The 19430-nt window shown below is 37.7% G+C and overlaps 1 protein-coding gene across 2 annotated transcripts in view; it reads right to left on the bottom strand.

The window, feature by feature from the left end:
• Nucleotides 1–440: 440 nt before the first annotated feature.
• The window catches only part of MND1 (meiotic nuclear divisions 1), a 40890-nt gene continuing 21900 nt past the window's right edge, over nucleotides 441–19430 (bottom strand). For both annotated transcript variants that reach the window (XM_074541155.1, XM_005486353.3), the window contains exons 6-8: nucleotides 17550–17664; nucleotides 2288–2332; nucleotides 441–664 (exon numbers count right to left, since the gene is read on the bottom strand). In XM_074541155.1, the coding sequence (XP_074397256.1) occupies nucleotides 558–664; nucleotides 2288–2332; nucleotides 17550–17664 (267 nt within the window). In that variant the 3' untranslated portion in view covers nucleotides 441–557. The remainder of the gene's footprint in view (nucleotides 665–2287; nucleotides 2333–17549; nucleotides 17665–19430) is intronic.

Genomic DNA, 19430 nt, shown 5'->3' with positions numbered 1-19430 from the left:
TTGCAACAACAAATATGTTGTCACTAAACTTACAAGCAGTTCTAGCAACCAAAACAATAAAAAATTACCAGAAACCAGACCTCAGCCTTTCTACTCACCTCCTTACTGTCTTACTTTTTTCCCTTAATGGATAATGCCTTTTTTCTATTTCATTGGTGAGACTAGGGAAAAATTCATTCTACTTCATATTGTTCCCACTAATTCCCACTCCAAAGCCTTCAACATGTTTAAACATAAATCCTTGGAGCTTCTAGCTCTTAGGACTTACCTCTTCCAGTTAAGCAAAGGAAGAGTTAAATCCAGTCTCAGACTCTGTAGTAATTATTCCCTATAACCTCTGTCTATGCTAAGCCTGTCTCACAGAAGGCGGCATGAGATTTACTATCTACGGAATACAAGAAAAAAAAAGGGCAACAAATATTTTTTAGTATTTTATTAACCTTAACAAAACCAGCAAATTAAAGGGCGGTCACCTTTTTTGGAGAGGATTCACATTTTAATGGCAGCTATTAATATATAACAAACTATGTACAACTGTGTCAGCCATCAACTGAACACTAATCAATATAATCCAAATCTTCTGGGATTCCAAAACCTTTATCTATTTTGCTCTCTTCAAATCCAAATTTACGCTTGGCCCAGGACTTTATTGAAAAGATGTTATCTGTAAACAGAATGAAAAACATTCATTTTGAGTATTTAGGAAAGCATGAATTTTAGTCTCAGCTACAACAAAATCCTTCCATTTCCAGTATCTCTTGTCTGTATGAAAAAGGTACATAGTGGGAAACATCATTATCAAGTAGATTTAGAACAGAAAACATGAGGCTTTTGTTAATAACCTCCAAAAAAGAGGAAATAATTTACTTAGCACCGAATAAAAATATGCCATCTTTATCTTTTCTTGCTCCTCTTTTACAAGGAGACTGAAAGCTACAATTACAGTGTAAGCCTGCTCTAGAGTGATGAGGTAAGTGTGAGTATGCATAGTTAGTATTTTATAGGTCCTTCTTCAACTAGACACCTACTATGTGACTGTCTACAGCTACAAAAATTTGATTTAAATTTACTGTAAGGTCCTTTCTAGTCCTGCATGTTTGTTCAGACACTATTTATTCAAGAAGCTTTGTTTTAGTTAGGACTTCTCTTTTTAGCATCACATTACTTTGACATATACATTTTGTTCAATTTAACATAAGTTTTCACTGCAGCATTTACTGAAACTCATTACGTCATTTTTAACACCCATAAATTGCAGCATTCCTTAAGAGAGGAAGTGTTCACTGTCTCTGCACAGTTTAGAGATATTTTTTCTTTTCTTTAACCATCACACATTTGGTTTTAAAACTGTCTCTTCAAAAGAAAAATATGCTGCAGCATATAACCAAATTGTCCAATTAAATAGCAAAGTACTTCTACAGGCTGAGGCACAGCTCCTTTACCTCATTCGAAGCCTTGAGAACAGCCTGTCACCAACAGCAGAAAGCCCTGACAACTCCCAGAACACGTAATTTTGTTTCCCCATATGCAGTAAACAACCCAGGTATAAAACAGTCCAAAGATTAAGACAGAGATATCCTGCTGCACTTGGCACAACCAATGATAGCAAGTCCATCAGTAGGAGATCTCTTCTGGACAAAAAATGATAAACAATATTCTAAATAATTCTAAAAAACCATAAGGACATATAAATTGTTTGCTTTGAAAAATGGGAATGAATACAGCAAAGCTAAGCAACAACAGAAAACTGAGTTAAACTTCCATATGAATGTCATTACAGTAGCATTCCTTAAAGCTATGCATCCTTTTACCTGTCAAAACTGATCAATTAGTTTGAGAAATACCTACTTTGTATCAACATCCTTCACATGGTATCAGCAATAAGATTCCACAAAACATTCTACTCTTTAGAAAGAAATGAACATTCAGAATAGAATTAAACTATCTGAATACTGGGCATCACCATTTCCAGTTTCTATTGCTTTCCTCATCTTAAGAGATTTTAACTTATCCAAGGAAACAAGTTGCAGGATTTAACACAGTGTACAAGACAGCATCAGAAGAACAAATCTGTTATGGCATATGAAGTATATTCAGTAACAAAACTGAGAAGATGTATTCTTTTTGTTGAATCATAATAGTTTTATAAGTAAAATAAATTTTTCTATGTTTTGTTTAAGTGAGGACTATCCTATGTCAAATTCTTATCAAATTTAAAGTTCTTAATACTAAGTAGGCCTTTTACTGAAATTGCTCTAGTGTGAAGCTGTGTCACTGCAATACACACCAGTCCATCTGTTGGCTGCCTCCTTGGCCACTTGGTTTGTTTGGCCTGAAACAGAGAAAAACACCACCAACAATAAAAGCATACATCACAGTAAAATCATCACACAAGGCACAGAACTAAATTTTTATTGATGTCATTTTTATGGAACCACACAATATAAGGAAGTTATTCTACTGCTTCCAAATACTTGTTTTACACTTCTAAGGTTCCAGCAAGCACAAAGCTAGGTTAAAGAAAAAGAGGAGTAAAGAGCATAAAAGATACCATATGAACTACTATAAATTTTGAAAGCATATTTTAAAAACATATTTTAAAATAAAATAACCCTAGTTTGGCTTGCCTAGGGGCTTAATTGTCTTCACCAAGATTTGAACTAGATATATGGCCTAAAGATATCAGAGGCAACAGAGATGGAAAATATTTCATAATCCTCTCTATACATAAGTAAACCATCACATGGGTATGCATGAGTCTACACAGATAAGGAGAATGACAAGGCAGCAGTCTATCATATCAATCCAAAAGTTTATCATATAGCTCTGGAATGTCTCCATGGCTCTGAGAACCCCTCAATGAAATTAAGACAAAATAATGTTTCTGGCAATTAAACTTGGCTTAACACCATTCCAGAACTAAACACATAATAGTAAATTACCATTACTACAAGCAGATTTTGTATCATTTCCATGAGACAAAACAACCAAGAAGAATTCCTCTTAGATCACCTTGCTCCCATTAAAGTAAGCACTGAATTGAATTAAGCAGGTTAGGCTGGAACGTGGGAATTTTTTAGAATCATTCTGGTTCTCACACCTACATGTAACTTAAGCTATTCCCAGTCAGTCTTGTCAGTACTTGCACGATAATACTCATTTGAATGGTCAGCATGAAACTTGTCTCCAGGGTACTGAGATATGAACACATGATCAGGTATCCATTGTTATACACATTAAAGGAAAATCAAATTATGTTGAAAAATCATCTGCTAGCACACAGGAAGGGAAGTACTCATTACTCCAACCTTAACAGTAATTGATATGAAATATGTTTACATTGGAGTAATTTCAAAACCAATACAGTTTCTAAAACTGGCCTACAATTAGAAAGTTTGAGCACAGCATGAAGAAAAGCAAAAAAGATGAGCAAAACACTGAATGGGAAAGAAAATGGCATTTTTGCTTACTTGCATGCATCAGAAATTCAAGTTTAGCCTGAGAGAGGTATCCTTTATTTCCTTTGCTGAGTGCTTGCTGCCATCCCCACTTGTTCAGTTCCACAACTGGGAGCACAGACAACAAAGTTGCAGCTAATGGCATTTGGAACAGTACCTAACCCTACTTAATGCAAGTCTGCAGAGTAAGAGCTTCCACTCATCAAGACTTTAAATGTGTGACCTCAGCATTTTTCTAACATTCTACTGTAAAACTTGACAGCTGTATTTGACTCCAAGGAATGAAGTTTGAAGTGAAGTGGAGGAAAGTGGGATGGCATTAAACTCCATGGATCCAGAGCTGTGAGGTGACAGCATCCTGGTGGGGTGGGGGAGCCAACCTATTCCACAGCACTTGTGAGGTCTCAGCAGAAAGCTCAGTTTTGCTGGAAGCAATTGACCAGCACAACAGGGGCAGCATGGTGCCCTCACCCTGCAAACACTGCTCATGTGTGCTAAAATATACATATATGATCATGTGTTCTGAAAATGTGACTTCACACCTCTGCCAAAGAAAAGGCTGAGGTGATGGCAGACATAGGCTGGACAACAAGTGAGAACTGCAGTCACTGCCTATAACCAATTGTGGCTAGAAATGAAAACATGGTAGTGAGAGCAGGAAGCTATTAAGAGGAAATACAGACAGACAGATAGATAGACAGACATATAATCCCCAGTGTCTCATGGCTACAGGTGAACATTTAGCTATCTGAAGACAAGATTTAAGCCCCTTGGGATCAGTCTTAAGTCTTGCCTATGATTCCACTGCATGATCTTGTGTGTCTGCTGCAACCAATACCATGCCTGAAGAGGAACAAGATAGTTGATAGTTATGGACCTGCATCTCCAGGCACAGACACCAGCCAGGTCTGCATCACTGCCAGCATCTTCCAGAGACCTCACAAGAACTGTCAGAAATGAAGAACTCTGCCCTTTCAGTGCTTTCTGGAACTCTTTTATAGTTGCTTGTTGGGACTTTCATTGGTTGCACTATCTGTATGTACACAAGCACGGAGGATGAGGGAAAGCAGGAGTAGTAAAGCGACACCCCCTGACACACCTACTTTATGTATGGGTGTAGCTAACTCCAAGTAATGCTACTTCTGACTGCTTGTTCTCTAGCTCACACAGGAGGATCACACAGCCAGGATGGTTCTTAGACTGCACTGAAAAAGAAGTTCAAGATCTGAAGAGAGCAATAGCATGGGAACTCAAAAATATACACTCCAAAACAGAATCAGGACACCAACTGTGTGAAGCTGTAAAAGGGAGAAACTCAAACACAGCACTAAGGGCAACTGGCTAATTGCCAAAACCATCACAACCACGGAGCCCCAAACTTGGCTGGACTCCTTCTGATCCTCCTGCTCACCAGAGCTGCTCTAACTGAACTTGATTTTTGGCAACTACTAAATAGTACTCCAGAACTGAATCTGCACAAGACAATGAAAGGCCAAATATGCAGTAGAGGTGAGCAAAAGAGGAGGCAACATTTTCCAGATGCTTCCAGGTGTTCTCATTATCATTAGGCTCTAGTTACAGTCTGCATATAGGCTGACACTATATTGCTGTCTGGAAGCTGCAAAACAATCCATTTGTTCAGGACATTACATATTTATTTCACCTATTTGTGTGACAATGAATCAGTAGACTTTCCCACTCCCATGTCTGCAGGATACAAGTCATTTATTTGGCTAAGGCACATACCTGTATCCTCTGCTGACTAATTTCAGGCACATCTGGCATTTTCTAAGAAAGAAGATGGAAGCTTGCATTTTTGTCTCCAAAACTGAACAAAAGCAAACACTGTATGTACAGCAATGCAAGGCCCAGGAGCAGCAAGACGAGAAGTGCTGGTCTGTTATGTCAGCAAAACACACCTGGAAATATGCCCAAAACAGTGAAAGGCTACAGGACAGAGTTATTTTGACCAGTCCTCATGAAAGTTTTTCTTCCCCTCAACTCCTAGTACCTCTGGAGAACTGCAGGGAACTCAAAAAGCCCAGATTCTGGGAACTGAACCATTATCCCAAGCATATTGTGATTGTCCTTCTCACAGGGACAATCCCCTCTACCCCCTCAGAGGAAAGCAAAGGTATGGAAAGGAAAGTCCAGCCACAGTAAATGCCTAAAATGAAAACAAGGGTGGGTTGGAAACATGCTTTTCAATGCAGGGAAGTGGCATTCTACCAGTGACCTGCAGGTATTTTGGAGCAGGCCAGGAGACAGAGGTGACAAATGGGCACATGGACAGATGTCAGAGGTGCACCAAAAAGCTTCTAAAGCAAATGGACAGCACCTGGTGAGGGGTCAAGGCCAGCAGCACAGAACATCAGCACAGCAGTGTTTCTAACAAATCTCAACAGGCATTATATATTGACTCCAATCATTGTAAGGCCACAATGATCTGACTCAGGAAGCCCCTACAGTCATTCTCAGCATACTGCAGAACTACAGCCTCCTCTTTCCTTCTTCCCCCAGATTCTCTCACTTTTTTCACCGGAAGGGGGAGAGAGTTTGAATTAAAAATCCTATTTGCAATCCAAAATTGAATGGCCAAAACTGCAGAAGTCTCAAATATTTCCACAGGGCTAAAATCAATTGTGATAGTAACAACCACCATCTCCTCAGAAACATTTTCCAAATGTACTTTAGGTTCTTCCTAAAAACATTTTTAAGTCTCACACATATCATTACAGGAACACTAAGGATACAGTCATGGAACAGTACTCAAATTCAGATTGTAAAGGCACCATATTACAGTTCTGGTAGCTATAGTAAAAGAAACAAAACAAAACAAACCAAACCAATGGCCAGAACCAGCTCACAACCACCTGAGCTGGCAGAAACGAACAAAGAGCTGTCACTTTCTCTGATCTCCTAGATCCTACTCTGGCATTTTCTGGATAACTTTAAGGACTTTTAGGTCCAGGAACCTCTACTTCCCCAGAATAACAAAGGCTAATTGTATTTATAAAGTTTACACACCTGAGTGCCAGTTTTGACCTACCACAACTAATGCCACAAGAAAATGGTATGGACTCACTTAAAAGGCACGTGACTGCAGAGGGAATTAGCACCTTCCCAAGGAGAGAGTCACCCATCAGCCTGTAGGGTGTTAGCAGACACATGCAAAATACAACTGCAGCCTTCAGCATGTGGGCAAGGGAGTTATTTTACAGCATGGATCACAATTCCTCTGCATGAAACACAGGGAACAGCTGCAACTGTTCTCAGGGACCAGGGAGGATTATTAGCCCAAAGATTCCCAATCTCTCTCGTGAAACTGGTCAGGGTAAATTAAGTGCATTAAGTGGATTTGAATTCCTGTAATAAATATGCATTCACTTGGAACTAATTCAAAGATGAAAAATGGCAACTACAGTAGGAACATGTAAACTTGAACCTCTCATGACTCTGGATAACCCTCTGCAGAAGGCAGTGGATGATCATTCTCCTGCACATAGGTTGTCCTTACTTTCCAGAAACATTGCCTTGCCATCACGACAGTGACAGACTTGTTTTCCTACTTCTCCTGGGGTAGCATCACTATAATATCCTGTGACGCAGTTTCCAAAATTCTTTCCACTAATGAAAACATCTCATGCAAATAAAGATCCCATCTCCAAAGGCCAGGGTAGAAGGTGAGCATAGAAATTATACACCTGTCATCCAAAGAAAGTACAAAAGGTTACTGCCTAGTAATTCCTACCCACCTGTCTATTCAAACTGACACCACAGACTCTGGTCAAGAGCCCATGGCTTGCCATTGGAGACTATTTATGGAAATGATGTGATGAAATGGTTTCTTAAGGTCCATATTTGAGTATCCTTGAGAATAAGCAATCTACAACACTGTCAACAGGCTGAATTGCAATGTGGCAAGAAGAGCTCTACAAGAATGTTTTGTAACCCTGTACCAGGCAGATATGTCTATACTATTGGAAATCTTTATCCTCCCCCATGCTTCCCAAACGGGAACTTCCTCTTATAAACAGAATAAAGAGCTGCCGTGTAGAAAAGTGATAGCACATCAGAATTCTGTCAACTCCTCTGAATCCAAAATAACACATCACTCCTCCCCCATACTCCAGTATCCTACACAATACTTTTCCTCATTATGTTAATCAACAGGTCAGAATTCATTACTAAATTCAAGTCAATGTATAAATATGGTATCTCATTTAAATGGCATCACAAACTCAACTTTTTATACTGACTTATTTTAGACTCTGAATAAAGTTTCAGCACTACAAGAAAAATCACTGACAGTTATGAATGCTAGCTATTGATCTACAACGATTCTGAAAAGCATAGAACACAATATAAGCTATTTGAGATAGAAAAATACTCAAGAATAGTGATATATGAATTAACAAAATCAGCATTTCTGCTGCAACATCAGTGTATATATGCCTGGAAATGAACCTGAGCAAATAGGTATCACAGTCTTGTCTACCTGGTGAGATGCAGCAGTGCACAGTTAAGCTACTAAGAAGCTGATTCACATTGCTGAGAATATGCTTTTAAAGGGTCTGCGATCTCTGTCAGTGTGTTTGAAAAAAGTGTCAAGTCTCATCAGCAAAAAACTCCCTCTGTCCTGTATGAAAAGGTCACACTGTCAAATTTCATCAGTATGTACACAGGGTCTCCTTGAAAAATGTCCAACAGAATTTGTCAGAATTGCTACCAAAAAGTTCCTCTATGCGAGACATGCTCTGGCACTTAAGTTTACTATACTCATGTACCTACAGAAAAAGACCATTTACCTTTCAAGTGTTGTACTTGAAAATCCACACTGAAATCTTAGTTGCATAACTAAAATACATCAATTTTCATCCAAAGAGCAGAGGGAAGCAAAGAGCTTGCAAAACAGAAACAAGCACACCAACTTGATTCAGGGCTGATTCAGGTCTCCCTGACACCACTCTGTTTTTCTTGCACTGGACAACTCTTCCTTCCCCACTTCATTCACTAATAAATGCCACACCTTCGGCACAGCTAAAGGAACTTGCACACTTCTGAGCTGCTGAATTGTATTTCACAAGGAGGCCCATGCCAGGGCACCATGGTTTTTGGGCAGATGTGTATTGCAATCTGCTGTGACCTCACGTGCCACAGACATTGTAGAGAAGAGTCTGGAAGGTATCGCAAGAGGTTCTCTGGTGTCTGTCACCACAACTCAAAGTATGTTCAACTTTTCCTATGCCATTTCTGAGGTATTTGTTGCCTGTTTTTAAGGTTTCCAATTTTCTGGCCATACAATTTAAGGCTATTACTTTTTGCCATCTTCTCCATGAACCTGAGTAACAGGCTGTTCCTTTTCTTTTTTTGAGGAGATACAGATATGCACAACCCACTAAGAACCATCTTTTGAGCCCTATTTTTGTAAAGTTTCTTTGTCTCTTAGAATGTGATTGCTCAATGTCCTCTTGCTCTACTCTGAGCACTTAGTTACATGAATATATGAATGCTTTGCAATAAAGTACTAGGCTATATCCAGGTAGGATATCCAACACTGACACTGTGTTACAGCTGAAGCCATGCTAAAGCCTTTAGTGCCACACTTTCTGCCTTGAGCAGAAAGATTATTTTATACATCTCATTGTGGGTTATACCACTGCTTTTGTATCTTAGTGTAGGGTTTTTTCTTGGCACAACAAAAATTCTTATATTCAATTCTGACATCTTTTTTCAAATCCTCCCCACTTAACCAACTGCCTCAGATCATTTGTGTAGCACAATATCCTTGAATACAGGTAACAGCCTTGCACTTGCCACTACCGAATGCTATCCATTGGTTATTAGACCATCTTTGCAGTTTATCATGATCATTTTGAAATCACATTCTGTCCTTTGTCCATGCAGTCTCTCCTAGTGTCATCATCTGCAAATATAACAAAAGAACATCTTCTATTCTATTATCCAGCTCATTAATATAAACACTGAGCAGATGCACATACATGAAGGCCACATTACAGAGCTTCATCAACTCAACCTCCCTTTCTGATACTGAATTGCTCACACATTATAAAGTAGTTTCAGATTTCACACTACTGCTGTTTCATCAGGATTATATTTCCCTACCTTTCTTAAAACAGCGTCATGCAAAACTGACTCAAAATACCAAACTTCCCCCAATCTACAAAGATCTCATACAGTGGCAGAGAGAAAACTTCTGTGTTGTTCTAGCTGTTTCCAAATTGGTTTTCCGTTCTGAATTTTTCTCTGATAACCTGCTCTTTTCCGTGAAACTAATTCATATGACATTGAAGTGAGAAGGGAAGAAAAAACATTAGAAGTACTGTCAAATGTGCTAACATTAGTCTTGCACTCACACAACCTGCCCTGCAAAATCTTCTGTTAAATGGCACAGGACAAGGTATCTATATTAAGACTATACAGTCATTATCCAGAAAAACACATAGTGAAAACATAACACACCATCCCATAAAATATAGGAGATATTTTAACATAAAAGATTAGCAATACATTTCTTTAAGCAAGGCCAGGAAAGACATCAGTTTGACAGTCCTGCATGTTAGCAGTAAAGACAATGAACTAAAATCTACAATAGCCTTCCTGATCCAATTTTGCATGTCAAAGTCATGAAAATATATAGGCCAGTACATTCCTTCAAATATCACCGTAACTTTATCAAAATTATCTGAATGAGTGCTACCATACACAACAAACTTAGCAGGTCTAACTCTGGAAGACTGAAGCAAAACACTTACTCCATAAAAGCCTTTTTGTTTCATATATAAATGGATCTATAGATTAGATCCTTTCATCAGGGCACTCCTAAATAGAAGAGTGTCATAAATGAAACCATATGCCAATTCACTCCTAAATAAAAGAGTGTCATAAATGTAGCCATAAGTAGCCATTTTCCATATCACAAATTTTATCAAGTGTCTACCATTCCCAAGCAGCTCAAGAGCTTTTGCCATAAGGATTTAATGGCAGAGACAATAAAGCTATTCCTATATACTTCACCTGTGAGCCTCTCACTTTAACTATTTTTTTCTGTCATTCCAATATAAACAAATAAGAAACAAAATAAAGAAAAAAAACAAAAATATATCTTGTGAGTGTTCTCATTTGATTTAAAGAAACAGCAACCTTCCAGAGTGGCAAATTCATTTAAGCAGGGTGTTTGCTACATATATTATCTAAAGATTTGGTCCTCCAACTGCCTTCTTTCTGAGTGTCCAAGAAAAGCTACACTGACAAAAAATAGCTTTTTGCTTAACTAGCTAAAATATAGCTTCATTTTAAAGCAAGTTGGCTTAAGTTGACACTCCCTAAGAATAGTCTGGCTATAATGTGTTTGAGGTATAAAAACACAAGTATGCATAAGTCTAAATATTTAGGACAATTTCTCATTGCAGAGTAACCTCTTATCTGAAGACCAAACACAGAGACAGAGAAATTCTCTGAAATGCAGAGAATAAGTGCCTTTTGCTGAAAGCCAAATGACCCTTCTGGAGTTAAGCTTTCCAGCTTCAGCCAAAAGCCCCATATTTCACTTTAAGCTTTGTGCCTTAGGTACGTATGCACAGACACTTCTTAATTTGCCCAGTTTGACCTGGTAGCCTTTCACTCATTATTCTTCATGGCTGTTATATTTTTCTTTTTTTCTAAGTGCCAAAAGCTGCTCACTCATTTACATAGTCCTGTTGCTCCCTCATTCAAGTTTTTTCAAACCCAGTTTCTAACAGTTCCATTCATTGCAGAGTTCATGAAAATCCCCTTATGAAAACTCATCACCTGTTCCTAGCTGGTCAGAAGTTCCCTGGGTGCTCTTCAGAGATTACCACATGACATACAACTCTGTGAGGTGCATGACAAATGACCACATGTATGAAAGTGAAGAAGGCAATGAAAGTCTTCTTCAGATTTTCTGGATGGAAAGAGAGATTTCAAAGACTTCAGGAAAGTCCATCAGTTCCTAACTTGAGCTGACAACTTATCACTGGTGAACTTCAGCACTGGAACGAAGGAAGGGCCAAGGTGAGAATTCTTTAACTTGCTTTCGTCAGGGAAGGTCCTTAAGCCAATACATTACAGCCTCTGGTAATCACAGCCAGATTCTGCTTAGTAAGTGTTTCCTTAGTCAAAGGATCAGCCTTTTCAATATCTGAAATGCAAGCAAGCCTCCTTTGATTTTCAAGATAAAAAAAATAGAAGGGCTGAAGATACTCTGATATTGGCAATTCCATCCAGTTTCTTATGATTACCAAAGGAACTTGGATCAGTAATCAAAGTACACATTGGTACCTCCATTCATTAAGTACCCTGTTCCTTTTCTCAACTTTACTTAACAGCTAAAATTCTAGCATTATTGTATGAAACTATGTTCACATTCAAGTACATTTATTATTCCTCATTCTTTCTAGAAACTAAGTTATGCTTAGTTTTCATAAGTTTGATTTATATTTTATTGTAGTTTTTGAACAACTAATTTAATTTGTCAACCTTCCAAATGAATGAAAAGCCATTCCAAGAACAGTATAGGGAGCAGGGGAAACAAAACAAAATTCTTAGTTTGTTGAGAACAGTAGAGTAACCATGTCCTTTCATAACTGGTGCACATCTATATGTACTCTGGTACTCCATGATGAAGGAGGAAAAAAGGCGTGGGTGTGTGAGCTGTGTAGTTTTGTTCTGATTAGTAGCAGATAGCCTGTAAGCTCCATATATGAACATCCATTGTCTACTTCCTGTCATATTCTCACCCAGATTCTCTGGAGAGGAATATATTAAATATATAATACTCTGTAAGATGAGACTCATTATAAAAGGAGTTCTTGCGTTTATAACCATTATTTTTCTATGTACTTTTAAGCAAGTGTCTGATTCATTCCAAGGAAAGTTTAGTTTAACCCACTAAGACTAACTTAAGTGTGAGTGAAGACACAAGTCTAACATCAGCAGAATGACTAATTTCCAACTGCAGACCTCTGTTAACGGCATTGCTGCACAAACTGTAAAAAGCACAGCTTGTCTCAGATGCCAGGTGCATATTTCATGGTCAGTAGCCAGGAAATATTCTCCTAATTGGAAACTGAACATACTGCATGTAAAAGGGATTAAAAAAACATTTTATCTAAAGGCTTCATCTGTACACTATTGATCTTGGTGGCACCTAGACCAGGCTCAAAATTATTTGTAGATTTCCACCGTTCCAAGTGGAAACATTCAAATTTTTTTTAATAGTTTATTAGCTGATACTGCTGACAAGGCTTTTTAGTTTAAACCACCTTTCTGATACAATTTCTGAACAACAATCAATTAAACCATGTGTAAATTATTGGCATTCTGACACATTTTGAGTAAAATTGATGTAACTCATTTTAAAGGCTCTCCATTAGCCAGCATAATCCAATCTTCATTTAATTTCTTCACTACTGTTTCTCTTCTGGGAACAGGAACTATTCCTAGCATTAGTAAGAATGTCCCAAAGAATCTACCTCTTAGTACTAAAGTTTCTGTAACATGAAGTACATCTGCATATGCAACAGATTTTCAAATTGATTTGAACATAAGAGAATAGCTGGGTGTATCAACAAAAAAACCAACCCCCAAACTATGCACTCAAAAAAATCTAAATAAACATTACCTTTTCAGCATTAACCTTTCAGATATTAAGACAAATGAAAAAACTGAACAATACAGAACTCTTTTCTCATACTGTCTATATACCCTGACAATTCCTCAGTTTGTCAAGCTAAAATTTTCTTTGTTTAGAAACATCAGAACTAGAAATTTTTGAAGGACCTAAAAGGAAAAAAAGACATTTTCAAATACATATTACATATAACATGACATTTTCATGGTATTCAGTAAAGTCTGGGTGTTTTACCAAAATTTATTTTCCAAAATTGATTTTACAGAATCATGTAGGTATTAATTTTAGAAAATAACTTGAACTGGACTGGCAGTGAGGCCTCGGAGACCACACATTCAGAGAGTCAAAAGAATAATTATGTGGATATTTGTAGTTTAAAATCATGTCCATTTGAACCCCCTGTCTCTCTTGTTACAGGATAAAAATAAACAGAGAGAGCTAAATTAAAAGGGCTGACACCAAAATTGCTGATTGTGTTGTATCTGGTAGTTTGCTAATTTTTGAGAAAACAAGCTTGCCTAGACATGTTGAGATCACTGTTTTAAAGGTAAAAGCCTAAGACATAAAAGTTATCAGTAACCAGACATTCTAAAAACATGCTAAATCAAAAAGGAATGCTGACAGGCAAGATCCCAGGCCCCATAAATATTCGCAATCATACCACACAGAAGTCAGTGCAGTCAGTAGGTAACTATTCCTGAGAGAGCTGCCCTATCCAAAGGCACATAGTAACAAAGCATGGCTATTGTGTAAAAACAAGCAAAGGCCTAACAATGTTTTAAAAATTTTAATTCCTCTTATTACAGTGAAAGAACAAGAAGTTTGAAATTCTAGAAATGTTTATTTTACAGTGAACACTGAAAGTGTTTAGCTGTTTCCAATTACAAGCTGACCAGCAACTCAGAGGAAAGTCCCTACCATTTATACACTTATGTTATGTTGCCAGACAAACTTTTCTATAAAATTAATTATGAGAAAAATTTTATTAGCTCCTTAACACCTCTCTCTGGCAGGCAGAAAGAATTAAACGTATGCAGCAGGGTAATCTTGATATTGGGTGGAACTTTTTCTGTTGACTTTATGAAAATCTGCATCAACTATGAACTATTGTAAGCTTGCACTCTCCATGGCTTTGTTGTCTACCATAACCTTTAGAGAATCTAGCAGCATCATCTCCAACTCTGCACACACACATATCATGTCACAAAAAGAGACAAATCTCTCTACAATGGCTGCTCTCCCATGAGAATATATCCCACCTACATAGACCTGTCTCAAAGGTGAGAAACAATCTCCATCTGAAGCAGGGTCACAAGTTGACTAGAGAAGTATAAAATCCCACTATTTGTTTGGCTTTTTTTTTACTTCAAATTATTCTTGTCTGTTTTACTGCCTTTGAGAAATAATTTATTAATCAATGCTAACTCACAGAAGGTGTCTTAAACAACACTACCAAGTGGCAAAGACAAACTTCTGAACTGCAGAGGTCATTAGAAAAAAATTCACATATTTTGATGTTCTAGATATATTTTTACAATACTGTTCCTGTAAAATGGAATTATCTGATTATATCCACAAGACCAGACTATTACGTAGCTTCCTCTAGTGGTCAGTCCCTAAATCTTGTTGCTTCTGCTATTTACTCTAGTTACTTGTTACACACAAATTCTGTGTTCAAATGCTGTAAATTTGAGAAGGCATTAAAATTTATACTGCAATGTACCTCTAATACAAAAGCCAAGGAAACTAAGCCAAAACTTAGAGCAAAACTTTGGTTAGTTGACACTAAAACAGCGAACTAGCTAAACAGTGAAGTCAGCAAAACCCAGAGTTATTAGTTTTCCCATTTGCACCCTTGTGAATACACATTATAATATATTTAGTTACATGGTCAAGTTTGACTTTCCCACCATGAGACTCAGGAAGTAAAGACAGATGTTCAGTTTTTAGCTGAGTCTTCAGATATTTGCTATGAATCATTCAAACTTTTGTTTTGACCCTGAAAATTATGTATGTATGTGTGCGTGTGTGCATGCACGTTTCAATGAGCCTTGCTGCTGTGCAACTGGTTTCCTTCTGCAAAACTCTGCTGAGGGTTAAAAGACACGCCAAAGCATTCTCCAGATTTGAAGGCCACTGAAAACAGATGACAACTTGATATAGCCCTAAAATACCACAAGAAGAATCAAGGCAGCTCTCTGTCCTATAGGATGAGAAATTAAGAGGATGAAATTTTACACTGGGCATCAGGAAGATTGCCTTACAGGTTGAAGTCATTAAGGAGGAAGAGAGAAAACCCAAAGGTAGAAAGTGACAACTGCCTGTTACAAAATATATTTTATCGAATATATTTTACTGAATATATTTATTCAACTGTTAAAAAGAGTGTGATTACATAACATAACAGCCATGTCTGACTCTAAAATAAGGTAGTTAGAAATCTGCTTAGGTGATTTAACTGAAAATAATCCCAAGGGTTATGTTATCTAAATTGTACAGACATAGAAAATCGTATCACCCACGTGCAGTTTGAAAATCTGTGAATGAGTAACTTTTATAATATGCCATTTTTCTGTGAAACAGCAGCAATAACTTTTATGTCCAGCTGAATGCATTTCATTGCCTAAGATTCTTTATTGCCTTCTTACTTTTGCCTTTACACTTTTCTGTACTCTGGAACCAAAAGAAATCCCCCTCAATCCTTTTTTTTTTCTTTGCATCTCTTTATAAAGCCTGCCAACTTCCATTCAGCTATGACAAGGGCATTAACTCCCCAAAACTGACACCACCATTTACTCACTCATACATTGCCAGCAACAATGCATACTGCCAGTGCAGCAATGCCTGACAAAACACATAATGAAGCAGAAACTTAATTTTAAGTTCAAGGACAAAATAATTTTGAAACACTACTGCATATTCCCCTGGGAAGCCTACAGGTAGCTCAACAGTGCTAACCTCACAAGTGCCTTAAATGCTCATCCCTCCATCATAGAAATTCACATGGAGCTTCCACACATTTGGACAAAAAAACCCAAATGCACAACATACAGACAAAAGACAAGGCCATGAGAAGCACTAAGTATTACATTTCCTTCCCTTTTTTTCTTTCTTTTCAGGACACCAGTCTGCATGTTACCAGCTAATGCAGCTTGCCCTAACATTGCAGCTGTGATTTGCTCCCTTGTGCCGTATTTAGAAACGTGCTCACTGTGACTGTTTCAAAAGAGGCTCTCAAATCATTCTGTGAGATGCTGACTGTAAGGGTACCTCAGCAGTTAAAATACCTGATGTTACACATCCCTCTGCTGTTGGTATCTGCCTAACCTCATTCATTTTTACAGCTGGAACCAGCTGGAATGCGTCTTCTCCTCAGGAGAGCAGGCAGCAAGGGATTTACAGCACAGTAACTCAGTAACCTCAGGTCTCAAGTTTACTTATTCCCTGGCATACCATTACATCCTTGGGGAAAGATAACACAGCTGACAAAAAATGTCACAGCTCCTCAAAATAAATAATATCTGTCCAAATTTGGAGAGTGCTGCCAACTCTGTTTATGTTCCTGGCTTTCTCTCAGAACAGCTCTAAAGCTGTGAACTTTGTTAGTAAAATAAGAAAGGAGAAAGATTTAGCCACATCTCTTTTCAGAAAAAGTTCTGTGCCTGTTTCTCGTCACTTTGTAAAATCATTTTGCCATTACAGCAACCTGAATATGCAGTGGTGCTTAGGTAGCAATGTAAGGGCCTAATAAATAAAACATGAAGGCTGCAGAAGAGAAAATTAAATAAAATTTCATGCATGCTTTTCATTTTTCATGCTAAGGATCAAAATATTAAGTGCATTTCAGTGCCAAATTCTGTATTAAAGTCACTCATAATTCTCTGTATTCCATTAGTTAGAAACTCCAACCAAAACCCAGCATGTCAGAGACAGTACAGTCAGTCAAGATTGTGATAACCTACTTTCATGTATGTGACAATTAAGCATCTCTAATGAAATGCTTATGTTTTAAATAGGCAAGACAAAGTAGAAAGATACCAATCTTAACAGCATGGAACTGAAGGCAAATGGGAGCTAGAGACTCCTCCTCCTACACACATTCTAGGGTACAGCACGAGTTGTAGAATTAACATGGTTCTGGAAAGGATGACCCTGATGTTAATTCTAAAGCATCAGAGTATTTCAATTATAGGATTGTTTCTCAACTGCTCAGGTGGTGGCAGAGTAAGTATCAATGAACTTCCTCATGTATAACAGAACAGAACATGAAAAGAAATGGTCAGCGTACCTGTTTTGTACTGCTCAGCTTTAAAAAGAAAAGCAGTTATTCTTTGACTAACTTCTGAATACCAGATTTTAGGCCAAAGAAGTGCAGAACTTTTCAGGCAAAGGATCACTTGAAACAATGCACAACTTACGCATCTCTTCAACCACGTCTGGATCACATTCCCTGTATTTGTCTATTTCTGTCTTTAGCTGCTCTTTCTTCTGCCGAAGGGCAGCAAGTTCCTTCAGCAGAGCTGCACGATCCGCCTGAGCATTCAAAGGATGGTGGGAGATAAACAAAACCTCCAATTATTAAAAACAGTAATTATCACCCAAAGTTTTTTTAAAAATAAAAATATACAATTAAAATTTAAAAGCTGCTTTCACTACTGCTTTCTATGTCTATGTCTATGAACTACTTGAGCATTTTATTTTATTACATAGAATTCTCAGAGATATTAAATGATACTGAATACCAGCTGGAAGGAAAAAAAGTTAAGGCCAAAATGTATCGATAAAAGAACAATCTTCTACTACCTTTAAACCATGGTTTAACAAACTCCAAAGAGATCTCTTAATTATTTGGCTTAAAGGTTAAGCAGTATTTAAGAGTGCTAGTCTCATAATTAAAGACGGCATTACAGAAAAACCTACCATCCACCCTTCCACAAACTGAGATACTATGTATAAACACCCTCTGAATTTGTCTTTTTTTCTTTTGCACACCCTTTAAGAGCAATCGTCTCAAAAATAAATTCATGCATTTATGACATGGTAGTCTTTGCTAGGATTGTACACAATACTGACCTCAAAGATTCCATCGATCAATAAGAATCTGCAGACACTGACTCCACATGAGCTCTCCCACAGCCAGCTCAGCACATAGCTCTAATTCAGTCTGCAGCTACAAACACTGGAACTGGCTGATATTCAAATAACTCAAGCTAGGGTAGCCTAGAAGAGCCAGACTGCATGAGTTTGTAAGCCATCAAAATTTTACCAATGGCAATCTCCATGGTAACCCAGCAGTCTGAGGTCTTTGTGGATCTGGGATTTTGTTTACAGTTGTTGGGTTTTTCCCCCCCCAAACTTCCATATTTCCCAGGGCTTTTGCCAACAGTCTGGATTCAGCATGTTCTGAAAATGCAGTATGGAAATCAAAAGTTTTCAGATGCTGAGGTATGGAGGTGAGATGCTTGGAGACCTACATTGCAATCTAGATTTTTTAGGACTTCTTCTTGATGTATAATCAGGAATGAAAATGTTGGAAACATCAGCCAGAACAGGATTTCCAGACCAATAGCTGTCTGTAGGGCAGGCCACATGCTGGAGAAGCCCAAGGCTGAAACAGTTTGTTTGGAAACATGACAAGTACAATTATGTGAGAAACCTGCCTGTGATTCCTGATTACAGTCCATTGTGAATGAATGAATAAAGACTTCCCATTAAAGACACTGCCAAAAAGCAGGTTTTAATTGAATTTGTGGAACTGCAACATTAACAGAGTTTGATGGTAAGGTTCACTCTATTCCTTACTAGATAAATGAAACATACATAGGGAAAACCTAGAGTGTTTCTACAAAACAGTTCGGATTTGAAGATTTGGCACTTTCTTACAAAATTCAATTCCTCCTGAAAGCTTCTGGCTATGCATGTTTATTGGAGGTTTCAATCACTTTAGACTGAGCATCTCAGAGCAAGTCAGCAACCTAGAATACCATACAAAGTATTTCTAACTAATATGTTGGTTATGACAAACAGCAAGCCTAGATATATTTTTTCAGTGTTAACAGCTTCAGCAGCAAAGAGCACTGGGCTTACATTACTGCTCAGAACAGTAATTTAGGAAACTATATTACAAATAAGTTGAAAAAAACCCAAACCAACATCGAAGTTTGTAGTTACCAGAGTTGGCAGTTCAGCACCCACTGGCAACTCTGGTACAGGCCTCTGGGTAGTTCAAATTTTAAGATACTTTTATATCTGAAAACACCTAGAAGTACTACATTAGTATTTACAAGAAGTACATACTC

Source organism: Zonotrichia albicollis, chromosome 5 (assembly GCF_047830755.1).
Source record: "Zonotrichia albicollis isolate bZonAlb1 chromosome 5, bZonAlb1.hap1, whole genome shotgun sequence".
Taxonomy (NCBI): domain Eukaryota; kingdom Metazoa; phylum Chordata; class Aves; order Passeriformes; family Passerellidae; genus Zonotrichia; species Zonotrichia albicollis.
Note: the sequence above shows the minus strand (reverse complement) of the source record. Positions and strands in the feature narration are given on the sequence as shown.